Raw genomic sequence first — 22,847 nt, forward strand, 5'->3', positions numbered from 1 at the left:
TTCTATTTGTTAAGATATTGCTCATGTAATAAATCAAACACAGTGTCACCCCGCCCACATCTTTCCAATTTTCGAAATGCTCCCTTATATACATATACTTCTATATATGACATGAATAACCAATGGAAGGCTCAGAATGTCCCCCCTACTGGCTTTCTTAGCCCTTTTAAATTCTAAAGACACCATCTCTTTCTTTTGAACCAAGATTTCAAGAAGGTAGGTTGTGTCTTTAGTCTGCTCGAAATTTCATATTTTTTTAGACTAAAATACATCTTAGTTACTAAGCTTGATAAACTATAGTGGAATTCTATGGTACTGATGTAGTAATTTATGATTTTTTAGTTATTCAAATGCATATATAAAACCTAAAAAAAAATACTACATATATAGATAAGAGTTCAGGTTAAGTCAGGTATTGAGTCTAATTTCATATTCTGAAAATACTAATCATACAGTGGAGAATTCAATTTTGTATGTGAGTTATTGAGTCAGTTTCCATATTCTGAGAATACTTATACAGTGGAGAATTCAAGTTAACCTTTTCGAGATGGGTCACAGATGAAAGGCCATGTCATCTCGTTTGTTGACTTGCATTCAAAATGTTATAGAACTCCTATTTCATGAATTTATGTCAATAACTTTGGTTTCGAACTGTAGATCATAATTCAAATTTTAGTACTATATATAACTCAATTTCTTATTTTAAAAGTAAATATTAAAAGAACAGAGATAAACATCGATTTTTGTATGAAACGTAGTATGTTGAATGCAGTACTGCTTCAAATTAGATGTTTGTGAAGTCAAAATACTAAGTCTATAGTTTCATACAAATTAGAAACTCAAGGTATCAATATTGACAAGCCAGAATATAAAATAAGAGCCTCTTATCTTTTTAGTTTGCTAGGATATTGCTCATGTAATAAATCAAACACAGTGGCACCCCGCCCACCTCTTTCCAATTTTCGAAAAGGGTCCCTTATATACACATACTTTTATATTTGACATGAATAACCAATCAGAAACTCAGAATGTCCCCTAGTGGATTTCTCAGCTATTTCAATGTGTTAGGATGCCATTTCGTTCTTTCGTACCTAGATTTCAAGGAGGTAATTCTCCCTTATATACACTTACTTCTATATATGACATGAATAACCAATCAGAAACTCAGAATATACCATAGTGGCTCTCTCAGCCATTTTAACGGTCTTGGTGCCATTTATTTCTTTTCGACCAATATTTCAACGAGGTAGAGTGTGTCTAGTCTGCTCGAAATTTCATATTATTCTTAACTAAAACACATCTTAGTTACTAAGCTTGATAAATTATAGTGGAATTCTATGGTATTAATGTAGTAATTTATTATTTTTTAGTTATTCAATTATATATATAAAAAATATTTTGTTTCGTATCCTCCACATGCAAATTTTTTAAAGGCTTAGCAACCTACGTCAAGCATCAACCAAGTACAAAGGTTGTAACTAGAAGAGATAATTGTTTGCTTTACTTCTTTCATTACTGTTCTATGTTTTGAGAAAAATAAGTTTAAGAACTCGTTTCTAAATATCAATAATCTATATACGTATATAATGTATAATATTTGAAATGTGACTGTATTTTACAAAATACTAGTCTACTAAAACACAGCCAAGAGAATTTACTTTGTACAGACCAAAGGTCAGTTTTATGTTATTTGACACGGTATCATGAGTGCACATGAGCTGCATCATTGTAATTTCTGTATTGTTAGCTAGGCATAACTGAAAGGTCAATATAATAAAAATAATAAATATATATAAATGTGTAATGTTATGAGATTTAAGCTGTTTGGTCTAAATATTTGTTTTTGTGTTATAATTTGTGTTCATTCTAGAATGAAAGGGGCAAAATTTATATTTATTTCCTAAATTAGGACAGCAATGAGCTCATAAACCAGACAAAATCATAGCAGCAGCCATTTTTACCTCACAGTAAAAGCGTAAAAACGTTAATAAAGTAACAACAAATATCTATTAAATCTATAAAGTAACAAGTACATATTAATTATCAATTTAAGTTATTATTTCAGTCGATCTTAATGTATCAAGCATCTATATGTAAATAAAAGCCAAAAACTATGGTTTTTATCATTAAATGAAGAAATAAACTAAAGATTTATTATTGTGTTGCAGAAACACATTTGAGAAGGAAGTTCAAGTTTTAGCTCTTAATACTTTGATATTGATTTTTTTCCCACTCAGTTTTTGGTTAGCTTATAAGAACACAGGCCTGTGAATTTAAACTTCATAAAAGTTGTTGGGATTTTAATAATGGACTTTCCATAATTCAGCTTTCCAGATTTCAAAAATAATATTCATTTTGTTTCTATCACATAGGGATTTTTTACAAATTGGGGGGAAAAAAACTTACTTAGATCAAATTTTTATTTCATTTACCACAATGAACATTTTTTTTATTGTGTTTGTTAACAAAAAATACAAACAAACTGAAGAAAAGGAAAGAACATTGACGTCAAATGAATATGCATCCTAATTCATCCCATTTTTTTTTGTGAAAACTACATGTTTTATTCTCAAAACTAGAAGTTGTGGTCTTTCTTTTATGTATTGCTTCTGGAACATCTCGTTTCAATGACCAGCAGTAATCAGCCATCATGCTGATGTTCCACCTTCCATGATACTTCTTCTCCATTTCCCTGATGTCTTGATGAAATCTTCCCCCTTGTTCTTTGCTGACGGTACTGAGATTTTCAGGGAAATAGTCAATATGTGAGTGTAAGAAATGAACTTTCAAGCTCATATTACTACCCAACTCTGAACTTATCCCAGCATGATATTGACACTATTTTCGTAATTTGGGTCCTTGTTGCTTAAAGATTTGTCAATAACATCTTTAAAGGCAATCCTTGCTTCTTCTTTTTCAACTTTCCTCATTGTCCTTTTGAAATGTTTATCCAAAGTCAATTTCCTAATCTGAGGCCCAACAAAAAATCCTTTCTTTAAGTTTTGTTGCTAAAAGAGCTGGGAATTGCCCACATAAATACTTGAAACAGTCGCTATCTTTGTCCAAGGCCTTTACAAACTTCTTCATCAAGCCCAGTTTTATGTGAGGTAATAGGACTTTCTTTATGTCAACCAAACTTTAACATTCAATGTTTTTCGATCCTGGTATCAGGCTGACTCTGCGTGGCCATTCTTTTTCATCCAGTGCTGATTTCATGCTCTGCTGTCCCATTTACACAAAAAACATGAAAACTTTGTATAACCAGATTGTTGACCCAACTACATACAAAGAACTTTTATGTCTCCACAAAGTAGCCAACCACGTTCTTTGTATTTGACCTTATTAAGAAGTTCGAAATTTTCGTACATTTCCTTGAAGTGAAATGAATGAGCAATAGGAACTGATGCATATATGTTATCATTTTGAAGGAGAACACCTTTTAGACTTCTTTTGGAGGAATCAGGGAACAATCATCACTCACTTGGTTGATAAACTGCAGCTCCTAGCATTGGTATTAATTCAGTAATATTTTTGCATTAAACTAGTGAACCTTGCAAAAGGTATGGTATAAACTCTTTCTCACAATTTCTGTACCAGTAAAATGATGTCCCTGGAGAAAGTAAGTTCTTAGCCAAAAGTCTGGACCCCAAAATTTCTGAAGAATTTTTTGGAAGGTCCAAATCTCTCACCAAATCATTAAGTTCACCTTATTTGAAAAGTTGTGGTACACCAGACGTTTCAGGTTGAAAACAATCCCTATCATCATTTCTGTTGATATCAGATTCAGAATCAGCTGAAACTGTATCAAGAGTCTCTGGACGAGTAGGCACAGGTACATCAGGTATAGCAGGTTGAAGGTTCACATAAGAAATTTCGTTTTTATATTGAGATTTATAGGCTTGCACGTTACAAGAGCAAAAATAGCAGTTATCTCTGTGGTTTCTAGGCTCACTCCAGACCATTGGAATTCCAAAAGGCAAAAAATTTTTCTTACCTTTAGTCCATTATCTCAACTCTTTGACAAATAAATAATATTGAAAAGAAAAAAAAATGTCAAAGTGCACACACAAACAAATACTATCCCGAAATGACACACCATGTGGCTTGTTAATCGTACAGGAATTACTGTAGAACATGTAAAAATTTCAAGACAATAAAACTGTAGCAGGTATGTGTAATTCAGGTTACCATTGTTCTAAATATGTATAAAAGTAACTTATTAGATCTGATCAAACCATTTTATATGTATAGAAACACTTAAGGTAGAATAAAAGGATCAGTTATTTAGAGATGTGATATCATTAAAAAGATCCAAGTTTAGTAAATGGACAAACCCTATATAGATAAGATGTAAAAGTGGATAAGTTAAACAAGGTAAAAATTAGGGAAAACTTAGTCCTGTTTACATGTTGCTTTTTATTTTTTGGAATAAGTTGTTTGAAATAAGGAAATTTTTATTTTTTGGCTGATGGTACAGGTAGTATTAAACCACAAGAGATAGGAGAGGTTATAGAGGGTCATGTTGAAGCTGGAGGTTGTGGAGGAGAATCCACAAATTTTGTTCTAGCTCTTCATTGGATAACCAAACAACAAAGTGAAATATCAGATGAGTGTCAATCTCCAATTCATTAGTAAGTAACAGTACTTCATGATATTAGCATTTCTATAAAATGAATTAAACTATTTTGTAAGATTCTTTTTGAGGGACAGAAAACTCTTTAGTACTTAAGCTTCTAATGTATGTATATACAAATAAATAAAGTGAACTGAATATAGTAGTAAAAAAGATAATGTGTGTGTGTGTGTATATATATATATATATAATAAGCATCAAACTGTTTTCTTTTTTATAGCTACCATAACAAAAGAAAGTGGAAAAAAGTTGGTAGCAAAATAATGTGTCTTCTGCCAAAAACAAAATTAACATTATAGTAAAAATCTATAATACTAAATGATCAAGCATTGAATGATCTCTTTGTTATGACCTGTTCCTATTTATAGAATATTCCATTCTGATATGGTGTTATATCCTTCCACACAAAGCTATCTTGATCTTCTTTCTGCCCTCTAAACATTGCTAAAAAAACTTTTGGGCTCAGTGAACCAGTCTATATTATTTTTGAACATGTAAATACCATGTGACTACTTTCTACCAATAATACTGTGCAACCTATATTGGTGCAGCTAGCTCCCTCTGCTATTCCTGGTCAATCCTCTCTTTCTCAATTAGCACAGCTTTGTTTAGACATATGTTTTTTCACATGTGGCTACTGTTTATGCTTGTGCTTATTTGCCTTCTCCTCTTTGTCTTCAGAATATGTAGCAAGCAGTCCAATAGGCTCTTGCCTCACATTCTCTCACAGCTGGAGAGGTTCTTTCCCTTTTGGGAATGTGGGCTTCCTTGAAAACTCTCATTCCCATGGGTTAAGCTCATATATGTTCCCTTCAGTGTAACTTCTCAGATCCCTTAACCCTTCCTTCCCCAGTCAGAACTGGCCTGTCTTGGTGGCTAGACAGAGAGCAGCACACAGTGGTAGTTCTGCTTCCTCCACCTTGTCCGGACTTACATCTGTTCACAGATGCATCTTTAGAGAGTTAGGGTGTTTACCTTGACACTCTGGAGATTTACGGTCTCTGGTCAGTCGAGAAGTCTTCTCTCCATATCAAATTTCTAGAACTTATGGCAGTTTGTCAAGCTTTGTCCTACTTCTTTCGTTTCTTGCATGGAGGGGTGGTTATGGTGCACTCCGACAACTCCACAGTGGTCACTCATATCACCAAGCAAGAGGATAACAAAATCTAGGTCTGTGCATTTGGACCATGGATCTCCTTTTCTGGGCCCACAGTCACCACATGGTGGTCTTAGCTTCCCATGTTCCTGGCACCCTGAATTTGGTTGTGAATTGTTTATTTCGAACCAACAAGTCTTTTGGTGGGTGTATTCGCAGCTGGGAACACTTCATATCAATACTTCCTTCCTTCCTTTTGGTCTCCTGTTCCACAACTGCTAGCTCTGGGAGTGGACACATTCAGTCAAGATTGGAGGGGTCATCACATTTATTCTTACACTCTTATTTGACTCCTCTCTAGAGTTCTATCCCTAATCCAAATCACTCAGTCTCTAGTCCTACTTGTGGCTCTGTATTGGCTGGTGCAACCATGGTTCCCTCTGCTCCGACCTTTACGTGTACAACCTCCCTTACCTCTCTCTGTCTCTACTCTGTCAACCTGGGTCGGACATTGTTCAACCAGATGTCTTCATGCATGGCTTTTGTGAGGTCCATTGCCTCAGCCCAGCATCTGACTCCATGTGTTTCATCTTTCCTTTCCTGATCACTCAGACTTTCTTCCAAGTTCATTTACCAAAGGTGATGGTGTACCTTCTGCCTTTTGTTGTTTTTGATGTAGCTTCCAGCCTTTCCACCATGTGGTATTTTATGCCCTTTCCCATCCTCCCCTTGAATCTTTATTCACGTGTTCCATGTACCATCTCTAGACCTATTTCTTTCTCCTTGCATGCAGACGTCATCAATCAGATATTTATGCCACTTACATTACCCGCATCCTCTACCAATCTTCTTGTGTCATCTTATATCCCGAACAGTCTTTCTTTCCTAAGACCTATGCTCCCCGTGAAGGTGGTTCGGCTTTCACACCAGTTACCTTATCTTCCATCCCTCACCTGTACTTTCATTTCAATCCTGATTGTCTTCTTTATCTGGTTCATGCCTTATGGTGTTATGTGGCACATACTGCCTCCTTTTTTGGCTTCACATTCCTGACTTTTTATTCCCTGAAACCCTTCTTTTTCCCTTCCCCTGTCACACAAACTGATTGGTTTGTCAACTAGTTAGGCTGGAATATTTGGACTTATCCATGGAAGGTTGATTGGTTTGTCAACTTGTTAGGCTGGCATATTTGGACTTATCCATGGAAGGTCATTGTTTCCACAATATCTCTTCAAATACATTATATCACCATGTCTTTGGCTATTCACCTTTGCTGTTTTTTGGAGGAGATTGTTCACGCCGGAATATGGACTACTCCCAATACCTTTCTCGGTCATTATTGGCATGATCTGGCTGTATCTTTCTCAGGTAGATATTGTCTCCCTCCCATTGTGATTATTCACACATCTGCTCACCTCTGATTGGGGTAAATCTTATCACTTCCTTTCATTTATGCTCTTATTTTCAGCAACCCTTGTTTGTACCACTGATAATAGGATCCCACTCTGTGGCAGGTGTTGCCTGGTCAGGTATGCTTTGCCTCAAACCCGCAATATTTACTGATTGCACTATAATGCTCATTGTAGAGATGGGGTGTTCTGCAAGACATATATATATGTTTCCAGATATCAGTAAGTTTCATTCAGTGGTGGACCATCACTCATGGACTTCTTGAGTAATACAGAAGGGGATTTATGCCCAGTGCTGCTGACCCTTTGATTGAATAAAGTGAGTTGGTCTGCTTTTCGAAGTAGGGAATCTCAGACACCTATTGCACTTTTCCAGTTTGACATTCCTCCAGAATCCTCACTGCATTTACTTTTTTTTCTTCCAGTGGAGCGCAAGAGTGCTTGCCAGTTTCCAGTTGCTGGGGTGGTGGACCATAATGGCTTCCTCCTGAGTGAGTTAGAAATTTAATTTACCATACATACTCATGATTATACACTCAGTGAGAAGAGGGCAAAGCTGGTTTCCATCCTTCTATTTCCACTGAATGTTTTTTACCAGGTGAACAGCTATCTGTTATAGCAGGTCCAGCCTATGTAGGATCCTCCTTATAATATTGGGTTCAGGATGATACTGCCCTGTTTTTAGAGTTGCGTGCCTTAAAGGCTCCTCTTCTCATTAATTCTGGTTGTAGGAGCTTCTTTCCTTACTCCTATGGTTGAGTTTGGGGGACTTCATCTGCCTCATAATTCCCGGATGCAGGATGTTTCTTCCCTGTATTTATGGTTGGGCAAGTTATGATTTCTGCTCATAATACCGACTACAGATATTACCCTGTCATTGCAGTTGAGTTAAGGCAACCCCATGACTCTGTAATGCCGGGTATGATTTTGGGAGTTTGTCCAATTTTAGCTAAAAGCTAACTTCCTCTTCATAATTCTGGTTGTTTGATGACACACTGTTTACTTACGGTTAGGGTTGATGAGTATATGTAACATTTTTCCATGTGCCCTAGCCACTATGTTTATGTTACAATATATTTTATTCTTGCTTTATCCTCAACCTTCTAAAGCCAAGGACAAGTTATGGAACCTTGTCTGTATTGTTGAGGTTGTGTATGTACATAGCTAATTCAGTTTATATTTTACTATAGACTGCACCTCTCAGAAAAAAATGGCACTTGTGCACATCCTTATTTTCTGACCATATCAGATTCATTTCCTGCTTCAAGGTTGAAGAGCATACATGTTCCAGAAGTAGTGCGGTACCCCACAAGTGTGCTTTGTTTTCATCTATAGAGCACACACCTGTTCATTCTGAGTGGTCACTTTCTGCTTGGTTTAAATTTTGTGTGCCTAAGCTGACCCCTCCATCTTAACATTTTCTTACACTGAAAATGTATTTCCCAAAGGTACTTTCCACCCTTCCTCTTTCTTTTATAGCCTGCCAATTCTCGAAAGTGAGGATTGAGCAGGAATAGCAGAGGGAGCTAGCTGCGCAAGTATAGATGGTGCAGTATTATTGGTGGAAAGTAGTTACATGGCATTTACATGTTCAAAATTGATGGGGTATATAGAGTGATGCATTAAGTGCAAAAAATTTTTAGCAATGCTTAGAGGGCACAAAGAAGATCAAGTTTTGTGTGGATGAAGGTAAGTACCTATCAAAATACATTTTCAATTTAAGAAGATGTTAACTTTTTTTTTACTATATGCAAAATAGACTTATATGGCTTATGGGATGATTTTTGAACCCTGTAAAGATTACAATACATCATAGTTAGAATTCTCAACTATTATTAGAAAGAAGTTACACTTCTTCAGGAGGAAATATATGCTTTAGTGTTGTAATATAAACATTTCAAATTATGGACAATGAATGATAAGAAATGTGTGACATTGATGGTAGAGAACCATATAAGACACTTAACCCTATATGTTGTTCCTGTCTTTCTTACTAGTGGTAGACTGAGAAATTACATGACAATTCTAATAATGTGGCTGGTCATTGTACATATATACACTTATTATGGTTAGTATTAAAACCAGTATAGTTTGTAACGACATATAAAACACTTTTCACTTTAACACTATTCTTAGTAATCTTTTAAATCTGTTTAAATATTTTTCCTCATTATTTTCAGCTTGGAGAGAGATGACTATCTTGTTGCTATAGCAACCAATACAAGTCTACTCATAGTGGATCTAAAAAACCATGAACTACTTGGGTTTTTTGACTTAAGAGGTAAATATTAAGTTTTCTTTTTTTTTCCTAATTTTAATTTGGAGAGTAGAAATATTTTAACTTTCCACTTGTGTAGATAAAGCATTCACTGTAGAAAATGAAGATGGAAATCTGCAGAATTTGTGTATGTATGTTTGTTTCTTATTTCCAGTTCAAATAGTTTGAAAGCAGTGCATTTTTAAAACTGGTGGTGTCGGAAAGTGTAAACTTCAATTCACTTCATATTTTGTTTTACAACTTCTGTACTTGTAATGGTAGTTTCTGAAAGATAGGATTATATTTTATTCACAATTTACATGTCATAGAACTTTTATGTCTTCATTATAGGGATTATAAGATTCTAAACTTTTAACTGTTATCTGAGAAGCATCTTGTGGTCACACACTTTTTAGATAATTTTACTTTATCATGTGTTTTTATAGGGTTACCCTGCTTGTTTGTTTATTTTGTTGAAGTGATTAGTTTGGTAGTTCCTTTTTTCACTACAAAAACACATACAGTTAATTTTAAACTAATGGTAGCTCATAGCTTAAGATTAGAGATCAGTAGAGGGTGTCTTTCTGAAACACCTGTACATAATTTCTAAAAGGATTACAGAAGAAAAGTGTTATGGATAAGTTACAATGAAATAAATACTATCTGTTTATATTAGTTTTAAAGATATACAGGGTATTTTATTGTAAAATTTCTTTCAACAAATTGGGCTAGTGCATGATGTCATTAGGCTTTGCTGGGATTGTATTTTGCTAATACGCAAAATGGCATAGTATCGAATTATGTCACATAATGGATTTTATTTTAGTATGAATTGAAAATTGACCCAAAAAATCTAATTGAGGTTCAAAAAACATTCAATGATTGTCATGATTTATGTTTGAAGTGTCAGTGTTTTGGATATAGTTTTATTCCAGAAATGTTACCTCTCTGCACCACAAAGAACTATTACCTCATGCTAATTACCTGGCTAATTTTCTAACTAATAACAAAAAAGCACCTGTTATCTATGTATTTTATAAAAAGAGACCACCACAGCATCAGTTTTGTAGTTTAAGTGGGTTATGTATTCATGTTTCTGATATCTTTTGAGGTTTTTAATACTCCTTCACAGCAGTCATCCAATACTGTCATAGGGTCTGGAGCCACCGAAGGTCAATGATATTACTGCCATTGTTCACTACATGGTTGGTTCCATTCTGATTTTGTACCTAGGATTCCTAACCTCCTGCTTCTGTTACATCAGTTGAGCCTGCTACATCTTTTAAATGTTTCACCAATTATGCTTCCATGTCTGCTTTTTCCTTCTCATTCCCTCTTCCCACCATGGATCAGCTAGTCCAACTTTTGTTTTTTACTGCTTGGATTCCACAGGTATATGACTTTTGTCTTTTTTCTACAATAATTTTTATCCACCTGAACCTTTTCTTACAATGTAGGGATCTCGTCTTTTTCCTTTTTTTTCACTCTTTCCATATATTCATCTTCATCTCTTACTAGACTTCTTTGTTCATTCTCTTGCTTCACAATCATTTGGAGGCTTTCCACCATGACCCTGTGAGCTTTACTGGGACAACTTCTCTCCAGTTTTCTTCCTTGGTTTCTATGTTTTTAGAGCATACTTTTTCAGGTTGCCTTACTTTCTGGTTTTCACATCCTTCAATCTCCTCTCCAGGATCTCTGTCTTGCACATTTTCTTTATAATGTGTGTTTCAGGGCTATTTCTTGTACATTGACATTTTAAGTTGATAATATCTCTTCAGAAGTCATCTATTCTTACTGGGGCCCCACCAGGTTTTTCATCATATATAAATTTTTGGGATCACTCCTTCTTCTGTCCCTTGTTCTCTTGTTACTGTCCCTAGTTTCCCATCTCTGAGGGCTGACTGTCACAGGTCTTGGAAGTAATTTGTTTCAGGAGACACTCCTTGGCTCTGGTCCTGTGGGAGCTTCTCTCTCACTTTGACCACTGATGGACTCCCTTTACTACAACCTAGTGAATTCCTCAGGAATTTAGCATATACTTCTCTTCTCCACCTCTTCTTTTTCAAATGCCATAAGACATTTACTAAACCCTACTCTAGGGGTTTTACTCTAGTTTTTTTTATCCTTCCTATTTGACCCAACTTTGGTTTCCTTGGTTTCTCACTCTCCAGTGGTTACTGGTGTTGGGTGACCCAATTCAGCATCTTTGACATTTTTTCCACATCTTGATTCGTCTGCCTACTTTTTGCTTCTTTCGGTTTGTCTGCAGTTGTCAAACATTTGGTTCTCAGTCCTTCCTTTCATATTGGATATGGCCTCATCTTTTATGTTGGATCTGGTGGGTTTTTACAAAGAAGCTACATTCTTGGGGCATGTTGCTCTACTACTTCATGAATATTTTGCCTCTACTGCCCCTTCTTATGTGGCTCCATCTGTTGCGACCTTCCTTTTCCTTCAGGAGTTGTCTTGTTAGAGGTGGTGGGTTTGGCTTTTAAATCCAGCTTAGTCCCCAAGTGAATGAAATACAGGGTGGGGATTGTATGTGAAGCAGGCTCAATATACTTGTTTTTGTGGCATGTAGTTTTTGATACACCATGGTTCTTTTGTTTCCTCCATTTTCTACATTAGTCTCTTTTGATGATGCTTCTCTTGAGGCCTTCGTTCCCCTTGGATATGCTCATGCATCTCTGCTTCAGTGGTTTTTAGCCTGTTAACCCTTTTACAATGGGTACCCCTTTAAACAGTGTTCTACACAAATCACTGTATTACATTGAAAATTTCATTAAACACCTTTACTATAAATGTATGAGAATGTAATTAACATTTTAATGTATGTTAATTTTCAAAGTTTTGTTATTTAAGTTTTAAGTCTCTTATTTCAAAAGGAACCTTTAAGAACTACTTAACTTCAAATGTATTGTCATGTGACCAAGTAGCTATGAAAATTCTCTTCTTTGGCACACTCTATCTTCAATAATATAATGGCAGTTGTGTAGATGTATGTTTAGACTATAAGATGCTTACATGACCTTTTGACTTGTATATTTACTTGAAACAAGTAAAAGTTTTTCAACCCCTGACAGGTGCCATTCCCACATTCAACAGTCTTGTGTGAGCTTTATAGCCTATACGTAGACATTGCATACACATGTGTATAGTCATTAGAAAGAGCTCATGTTACACTATAATCTAACAATGATTATTTTGAAATTGGCATGCAATTGTCACGGAGTACATATAACTGACTGTAGTATTGTTGGCTGCTTGATCGACTATAGCACTTATGGTTGTTTTTTACCTAAATATGTTATAGTTAGAGATACAGTTTAAAGTGTATTTAGGTCTTACTGTTATATTTTAATTAATTATGTATAATATGTGTTTTAAAATGCATAATTGAAAGGTTTAAACATTTTTTAAATATACACCATACTGTGCATCAGTTCTCAAATCTTACAATATTACATGGTTCAAGAAAATTTTGATGAAGGGTTCTGCATCTCTGCCAGAGACACTGTAATATGCTTCAAGGGTACCATTGATTTGTGTGAAGATGAATAGTAAGTTGTAAATGGGAAGAAAAGAAAAGATTAAGAATTAATTATGTGAAAAGGTAAAAACCTGAAATTACAATTTTTAAAAGGAAAATCTTTAAAGATATTTGACTAAAAATTAAAATATATACATATATTTTTTCTTTCTATTTCCTTATTTCAATTATGACATTGTGCCTTGATGATAATAGCTAGAGTTAGTGATATGGTGGAGAAAATGAAAAAATATAAACTTTAAAATAACTATTGATATTCTTTTAGGAGGTTCTAGAGATTTATGCAAATAAAATATGAAAACTATAAGATGAAGAAAAGTATTTTTATACTTAAAATGAAAATCACCTTGCACTTGATTTGTTAAGAATTTGAGTGCAAGTAACTAGAATAGATAAATAACATTTTTAGTAAAAACACTTAATTAAAATAATGTCATTCTTTGTCTATGAGATACTTACGATTTTTATCAAAATTTTACCAGTTTTTAAGAGGATATGTTAAGAAATCTCAGAGTTACCATATGTATTGTTGCACAAATGAAATTCATAAAGTTTTCCACAAATTACATGAGCCTGAGGCAAAAGAATTAGTGCAGGTATCTCCATAGATACACTATTTTCTTTTCACCTTTCATGGTTATGGTGCCTCACTTGATTCCACACTTGGATACTACCCTTCTCCTCATATTACCTAGACTTTCTTCTGTTTGGAAGTCAGTTTGTGGGCTCCCTCTGCTTACATATTTAGGTTTATGTGTATATGGTGAGGGTAACACAGGTGGCATGTTCTATTGACTTTGTGCTTGAAGACAACTGGTCCTATAACCACACTTTTACACTATCTATGTTTTGGTGAGATGCAGTTTTGGATACCTAATCTATATCTGGTACCTGGTCTCCAAGGGCAAGGTTTCTCCATATGTATCTCCTTGAGCTGGTAGCAACTCTGCAGGCTTGCCATCATCATCTTCTGTCTTCTTATCATGATCCATTCAGCCACCTTCTTCTTCAGGGAGGCACTTGCTTTTAGGACCTCTGTTTTCCTGGCTCCGAACTTACTTTCTTGGGCTCATGACCACCGTCAGGTCCTGGTGGCAGATGATCTACTATGTTATCAATGCTAGAATCATTCCCACTGAGTGATTCATTCTTCCTCTAGTTTTTCAGTGGATTTGCTCCCATTGTGGCCATTCTGTTATATCTGCCTTTCACCTCCTCTCACTTCCATTAAGTTAGTATCCCATCTTTGCTTCTGTAGTTCTGGCCGATGATGCCCTGTGCCTAGTATGGTTCAATCTTTTATATGCTTTGGACATATTTCTTCTCCCTTGTGGGAGCCACCACTTTTGTCTTGGCCTTTTCCTGCACTATTTACCACAGGGACAAGTTTACCTTCAATGTCTTTAGATGTTTTCTCCATTCATCCTTCCTTTTCTTTCTGTATTCAGCTCATCTTCTTTGTACAGTCTGTTCCTTATTATCTCACTTGTAGTGCCCCTTTTTAAGGGTGTTTTAAGTTTCTTTTCTTACCATGTAATTCCACTTCCTCTATTTATTTATCTCCTTCTTCCACTTTGCCTGGTTGGGTTATACACTTCTTCCACCTATTTTCTTCTATGTCAATGATCTTTTTCTTATTTTTCATGTCTCCTCCCATTATGTTTGTCATCTCTCATCTTCTCTTGCCTCTTGTCATCAATTTACCCTGTTTAAAATCTTGTAGTGGGAGGTGTGAATGTCCCTTGACACATTAACTCCTTCAGCACAGGCTCAGTCCCTGGGACCGACCTCGTAACCACTTTGTGCTTGTTATAGTTTTCTTGATATAACTTTTAAATTAGTAAATGAATGTTAACAAAATTTGGCAGATTATCAGTAAACATTACATTGCTTTCATATGCAAGATAACAAATTGTTTTATTAAGTCTTAATGTTCCTAAAGAAATGTTTTCCTCATGCCTTTTTCTTTTCACAAGGTTGCTTATCTATCATGCAAATTAATTTTCATTATAAGATTAAAAATAATTTTATACATCCGAAAATTTTCAAATTTCACATGCGAGATCTATATTACGTCCAAATAGTTATCAAACATTTCTTAAGAAAAAACTATATTTTATCTGTTATTTTCAGTAATTGATCTCTGTATGGGTTTGGTAGATTTGACTGATCTCACAACCACCATAAAAAAATTAGGTAATAAATATAAATTATGCCTCTTTCATTCTAGAATGAACACAAATTATAACATGAAAACATAAATGTTTAGACTAAATAGCTTAAATCTCATAACATTATACATTTATATATATATTTATTATTGTTATTATATTGACCTTTTGGCTGTGCCTGGCTACCAATACAGAAGTTACAATGATGTGACTTGTGCACACTCATGTTACCATATTAGATAACATAAGACTGATCTTTGGTCTGTACAAAGTAACTTGTCTTGGCTGTGTTTTAGTAGACTAGTATTTTGTAAAGTACAGTCACCTTTCAATTATTATACATGATATGCATATAGATTATTGCTATTTAGAAATAAGTTTTTAAACTTATTTTTCTTAAAACATTGAACAGTAACTAAAGAAGTAAAGCAAACAATTATCTCTTCTAGTTATGACCTTTGTACTTGGTTGATGCTTGATGTAGGTTGCTAAGCCTTTAAAATTTTTTCAAAAGGAGGATATGAAACAAAATATTTTTAGGTTTTATATGTATATATGAATAACTAAAATTATCATAAATTACTACATCAATACCATAGAATTCTACTATAATTTATCAAGCTTAGTAACTAAAATGTATTTTAGTCTAAAAAAAATATGAAATTTTGAGCAGACTAAAGACACAACCTACCTCCTTGAAATGTTGGTTCAAAAGAATGAGATGGCATCCTAACACTTTAAAATAGCTGAGAAAGCCACAAGGGGACATTCTGAAGTATGTGTATATAAGAGAGCATTTCCAAAAATGGAAAGAAGTAAGCAGGATGTCACTGTTTGATTTATTACATGAGCAATATCTTAGCAAATAGAAAGGATAGGACCTTCTTATTTTATGTTCTAGTTTGTCTATTTCAATAATTTGAGTTTCTAATTCCTACAAAACTATAGACTTAGTATTTTGACATCACAAACATCTAATTTGAACCAGTGCTGCATTCAACAGACCACATGACACATAAAAATCAATGTTTATCTAGTTTTTTTAATATTTACTTTTAAATTAAGAAATTGAGTAATGTATAGTACTAAAATTTGAATTATAATCTACAGTTTGATATCAAATTTATTGATATAAATGCATGAAATAGTAGCTCAATAAAATTTTGAATGTGAGTAAACAAACAAGATGACATGGCCTTTCGCCCGTGACCCATCTCATTATTCATACACAAGGAATTTTATCTACCCTGGCTTTTGTCTCCCTTTATTTGCCATTCTTCACTCTTCACAGTGGCTTTGATGATGAGTTGTTTATTTTGCTTTTGTTTGAGGTTTCAAAACCACTTTATTTTTACTTTGCATATATATTTTATTATGGAGACAATGAAACCTTCTGAGTGACTGATATTGCCTATCAGGGAATACTTACACAAAATTTGCATTGAGCAGGAAAGTGCAGAAAGTGTTAAGCCCATTCATCCCTGGTCAGTGCCTTGTTCAGACGGGGTTTTCTGCAAGACTGCTTTGGTCATTCTCCACTTGAAAAAAAAAAGAAGATAACATCAGATGTGTACCTGCTTTTACACCTTTCTTGTGCCTGCTTTTTGTAGTTGTGGTAACTGATTGAACTGTCTCTCAGATGATTATGCTTAATGACAGCAACTTGTGCATCTCTCCAGTGTCCTCCCACACACAAATGTCTCCCACCTTTTTTCTAGAAGAGTACAGGAGAACCCTTGCTTCCCTAGTCCAAAATGACTGGTAAAGTCAGTGTGGATAGTTTTTTATTTGGTTGTGCAATCTCACTGTTATGACATAAAGTGGATGCACCCTTCATTAGTTACAGGACACCCCAATTCATTATGAACCAAGCCATTTCCGATTGCTAGGTCCAACTGGATGGGCCTTGGGTTCACCCTGGTACACAAGTCTGTGATGCTACTCCCTGCACCTAATTTTTATTGTGAATATCTCGTAAATATTTCTCCAGTTAGTCATATTTACACACTCATGCCTAGCTGTCCCCCAGGGAAATAATGAACAATTGAGTAGTGTGCCATTTCACCCATATTAACAACATGTTAGCACCCCACAAAAGATTATTATGACAATATCTTTTACTTTACCACTTCTACTGGATGAAAAGTATTTACTGCTTGAGATGGATGCAGTTTCTCAATAAGCTACCCCCGAGCCTCGTGGATGCCACATTCCTTGGGCTGTTTTCAAAAAGGAGCTCTTCTTTGTAATATTTCTACACTAGCCCCTTCACCATCTTCAGTGTGGGATTCTAGTTCTTAGTCATGCAGAGAAGCAAGTAGCATTCCTGAAATTAACATTTTCCTTACCTGAAAATGTATTTCAAATAGATACTCATCTCTCTCTACCACCTCCCAACTCCCCTTCCCACTTCCAGTGCATTTAGTTTGCCTCACCAAGAATGAGTCTTTGTTCACTTCCCAGTGCTCATGAGGATTTCTTGTCCTCCTGTTGGTGGGGTGCTATAGTTTAATGGTGATTATATCATAGACTGGTACAAGGGGTGGGAGCTTTGTTCAAGATTTGTGACATACTCAGGAAATTACACAGCAGTGTGGGTGAAGCAGTAGTTCTTTATGGTGCAGAGAGGTGAGTATCTATTTGAAATACATTTTCTATAAATGCAGATGTGGCCAAAGTGATGCACTAGATTGTAAAGGGTTAAAGGAAGTATTGCATGAATAAAGCAATAAGTAATGGAATTAATTTTCTACTTGATATCCCTGTAATTAGATATCTATTTAACCTTTTAGTGTTAATTACACATGCACACACAAAGAAGCAACAAAAGTAATATCTAATATTTTTATGTAATTATATTTTTCAGTGTTTGAATTAGTCCTCCTTCATCAATCTTGGCAGCAGATTTGTATTTCAAACCAGAAAAATAAGTTCAGTACTAGGAATCTTCTATGGGAGGGAAACAACCTGGCATGTTTCTTTTCAATGATGTATGATTCTTTATTCTGAGGTCTCAGCATAGAGATCAAAATGCTGTCAAAAGAAAACTTGTCAGGTGATTTCCTGTCCATGGAAGATGCCCCAAACAGCACCTAACCCAACACTAAAAGTTTTTTAATAAATAATTTATGATTGGTTTATGGACATTAAAGTAACACTACTTATTAGTATATAAAAATGATAAAGAAAATAGTATCTAGTACAGAATTAAATGGAATATAAAGCATTCTAAATTCATCAATTTAGAAAAAACTGGCATACCATGCATTTAGGAGAATTATTAAAAGAAAGTGGCCTGCCCAAATTTCAGGAAAGTTGGAAAAGCAGCTTTGAACATTTCTGTTGAATGTTTTTATTTTTTATCTTGTGTTCTGGTTAATTTTAATATTTTTATTTTTATTTAAGGAACTTTGCTTTTATGTGAAATTTCTTTGTGTATAGAGAAGCTACCTGTTTCTGATCCTTCATGTGCTTCACAGACTGTTGGTTTATTAAAGACTGCTGCTCTGTCTGTAGAGAGGAAAGAAAACATCACGGTATGTTCACTTTATAGCATTAAATATTTTCATTTGTTTAGTACACTAACAACACAAAATGCATGTAATATCATTACATCTGTGTATCACATGGAAATTAAGGGATTGAACAAGTAGTGAGTGCCAAAGTACCATGTTGTATATATTCATGAAACCTTTAAATAGTTATTGCCAGTTTTGATATATCTAATTGAAGTTATTTTAATAACCCTCTGGATAGGTGTAAGTGAAAGTGCACATATCATGACCTTTTGACAGAGTTATATGCAAAATTTAATTTAACTTTTTATTATCAACTAGCTGGAATACCTGTTCCCTGTATGGAAGTTATGTAAATTCATGATTTATGAAATGTCTTATGACATGAAAAGTTGCTTCCCTTATATGTAATTGTAAAAAATGTCCATAAAAACTGCAAAATGCAAACCCGAAAATTTGTATGTATCTCCCCATGGACCTAATAAACCCCACACCAAATTTGGTGAAGATCCATCCACACTATACGAAGTAGTTACATGGACAAACAACAGACAGTATTGTTATATTTATATAAACGTCTATCAATAAGTTTGGCATGGAAACCATATTATATTAGTTTTAATGTCTTAATTTCAAAATTAAATATTTAAATAAATTCTCAATCATCATTTTTCTCTATCGTGTGACACTTGTTTACTCCAAATTGCACAATTTAGATAATCTTTCCACTTCTATTTGGGTTCTGAGTTTTGGTGCAAATTATAAACTTACAGCATAGGTATTGCATTTGGAGGTAATTTTATAGCCTCCAAATATTTATCTTGATTTACAGTTAAAAACTAGAAAGTCAAATCCACATCCTACATCCTCCTATCATATACTGTTTTCAAAAAATGACGTTTGCTATTACAATATTTATAACCAATAGAAAGAGAAGATTTTAATTTACTAATTTATGTATAATGCTAACTTCTCATGATAATTTTTGAATTATTTGGTATACAGCTTCAAAGTTGCTATTGCTAAGTTCAGCTCAGCGAGCATTTATAGCTTAGTTAGAAAGCCAGTTAAATTATAATGATTATAAGACATTGTATGCTTTATGCATATTATTGTTTTGTGTTCTAGATTGAATATTTGAAGTAAATAAAAATTCAGTAAAGTACTAACAAAAACCCTAGCAAAAATTAGGGTTAACTTTTATTGACACTTCAAGCCTTCTACTGCAAAAAAAAAAGTGCACTACTCACACGTAATGATAAATTTGTTGGTCTTTATATAAATATTCTTATTGTTATAAAAGTAACTAAAATAAAAAAAAATTAGAAACTTGTTAGGTTAGATAAGAAAACATAAATGAAAAAATTAATTATAAATTATAAATTAAATTTGCTATGAGGTATGCATGCGAGAAGCTCGTGCATTATGTAACTCAGTACTTTAACTTGAGCTGTGTGTTCACCAGGTTATTTCTAGCTTATTAGTTGGGTTCAGTAGTTAGACACAGTTTAGAAAGTAATAAAACAATACAAGCCTAAGGTTATTTAGGATGAATAACTGTAATTTTCTGTTATAATTTTCAGTCATTATAGAGAGAAAAAAGATAACTTAGGTTTATTTTATTTTTGTATGGTGGACACAAGGTCTGTCAAATCAAATGAGCTTGTATAGTGTTAAGATAGAGAAAACATCAGACAAAATATAAAGTTTTATGGAATAAGAACTTGATAAACATTTAGAAGGTTCTAGTCAATATGCAAATGAAATTTTGGAAACTATAAAATGAAAGAAAATATTTTTAACTTTAGCATTAAAATCACCTTGCACATTAGACTAGTCAGAAACTGGGTCAAACTCTGACTCCATAAATTCACAGACAAATTTTTAGTAAAATTACTTAATTAAAAAAAATGATTTTTTGGGTATAAAAATACCTTCATTGTTTCCTAGAAGATTGTCAAAATCTTCATCACTTATTTTGGAAAAATGTTTATCTTATGGAAAGAATTTGGACTTAAGATCTACTTTGTCCATAACTGTGATTTATGACTCATTAACATTAAGTTACCATGATTTTATTCAGCTTTACACAGTACAGTGCATATTTTGTAATAAGCTAAAATTTATGTTTTTGTAAGGTGTTTCTTAGCAGGCTTAGGTAAACTGTAAGAAAGCAGCTTCAGTTCAACAGTCAACCAATGCGATCAATTAACATGTCTTACAGTTCTCCCATAGATATAATTGTGTATGTATGTATGTAATAACAAGTTTGCTTGTTTAATCATATACATGATATTGCAATGTTATACTTGATTATAGTAAGACAGATTAACAGTGATTATTTATAATAGCATCTATTATAGCACTTACAAGTAAATTTGATTGCAGTGGCATCACTGGAAAGAACAAAATCGGTAAGAATGATAGAATTCAGTACCTGTGATATGGAATTGTGTTTTGGGGGCTTTAAAGTTGTTACTTATCACTATATTTTTTACTTAAAATGTTTTATGACTGCCTTTCTCAATCTCTTGGCAACACTGTTAAAACTAGTGATGATATTGTTACGTCTGTGTTCGTTTGTTAATTTTTCGTGGAAATTCTTTCCGAGAAACTTCTGCGATACAAGTACTTTCTTAAATAAAACTAGTTTATTCTTTCTCAATTCAATTTTGCAATACACTTAATTTCCACATTCACTTTAACTTAAAAACACATGCTATAATTCACAACAAACCATTCAAGCACTTTACTACCTCGCTTGACTCAATTGTCCATCTCTATCTCTTCAATCTGCTATTATTCATACCACTTCTCGCCGGTGTTATATATATGAAATAGAGGGCGTCTGGAGAACACTCGAGGCTTCACGAACGGATGTGATCTTTTTAGAATCTCATGACGTGTTACTAGCATCATGTGACTTCCGCTGTCGTAACACTGCCCCTTCCTTAGTATTGGTCGTCCTGAACAATAGCCACTTACATTAACCCAATAGAAAATTAACAATAACTTAATTAGATGTACAGAATTTACAAACACAAAATTAAAATTCAACAAAGTCTCTTAATTTTACGGGACGTATCTTCTTCCCTACTGGTCTCCATCTCATTGGCTTCTGCTTCACGTGAGGTTCATCTGCTGCGTCAGGAAATGAACTATTATTGGTAACAGTCACATAAGTGGTAGTAACTTCATCAAGGGCTTCACTGTTTCCCTTCTCAAAACATGGTAGAGTTTCTTTTTCAACAGTGGCCTTTCCAGGTGACACATCTTCAGTGGCATCTTTTGTTCCATTGTTCACTTCGTTCCAACTGAAATGTCCTTGACCATGATAATGCCAAAGCCTGTTGGCATGCACCACCTTTGGCTTACTTCGCTGACCACATTTTATTCAGAAAGTCTGAGAGACAATCCACTATGTCATATGGGCCTTCCCATGGAGATTATACAACTACACCTTGTCTCCTGGTACAAAGCCGACTTCAGTAGATCTCTTATCACAACATAGCTTCATGGAATGAGCAGACATTTTCAAGTTTGAACTCACTTGATGGTGAATATCATCCATCCTTTCCGATAACACTTTCACGAACTCTGACACATTTTCAGGCAACTCTTCATAAAGTGGGCATCCTATTAACAGATCCACTGACAACCGAAGTTCCCGACTAAACATCAACTTTGCTGGAGTGTATTCAGTGGTTTCATGCTCTGCTGTCCTATAGGCCATCAACAGTGGAGGGAGTAAGATATCCCAGTCATCTTGGAGGCTATTACAAAACTTTACCAATTCCTGTCCCAGTGTCCAATTGTACTTTTCTACCATCCAGTCAGACTGTGGGTGGAGTGGCATTGTTCTGGTTTTTCGTATTCCAAACAACTTGCAGCATTCATGGAACACAGCTGATCCAAAGTTACGGCCTTGATCCGAATGCAGTTGGTATGGCATACCAAATCTGAAGAAGAAATCACTAATAGCCGAAGCTACAGTTGTAGCTTCCTGATTTGGTATTGCATATGCCTCAGGCCACTTGGTGAAATAATCCATCACCACACATATGTACTTTCCAGCACAAGTTTGGGGCAAACGGCCAGCAATGTCAACGGCTACTCTTTCCATTGGTGCGCCAACTTGATATAACTTCCTTGGAGCACGTCTCTTATGCTTGGGTCCCCTTTTAGCACAAAATGTACTGCATGTTCTGCACCA

General features: G+C 34.5%; 1 protein-coding gene across 6 annotated transcripts in view; it reads left to right on the top strand.

Annotated features, from left to right (window-relative positions):
- The window catches only part of LOC111088508 (WD repeat-containing protein 27-like), a 75,915-nt gene that overhangs the window by 21,483 nt on the left and 31,585 nt on the right, over window positions 1-22,847 (top strand). For all 6 annotated transcript variants that reach the window (XM_022398853.1, XM_022398855.1, XM_022398856.1 and 3 more), the window contains 3 exons: window positions 4,478-4,631; window positions 9,319-9,419; window positions 18,561-18,655. In XM_022398853.1, coding sequence (XP_022254561.1) covers window positions 4,478-4,631; window positions 9,319-9,419; window positions 18,561-18,655 — 350 coding nt within the window. The remainder of the gene's footprint in view (window positions 1-4,477; window positions 4,632-9,318; window positions 9,420-18,560; window positions 18,656-22,847) is intronic.

The sequence above is a fragment of the Limulus polyphemus genome, unplaced genomic scaffold (assembly GCF_000517525.1).
Source record: "Limulus polyphemus unplaced genomic scaffold, Limulus_polyphemus-2.1.2 Scaffold3909, whole genome shotgun sequence".
NCBI lineage: Eukaryota > Metazoa > Arthropoda > Merostomata > Xiphosura > Limulidae > Limulus > Limulus polyphemus.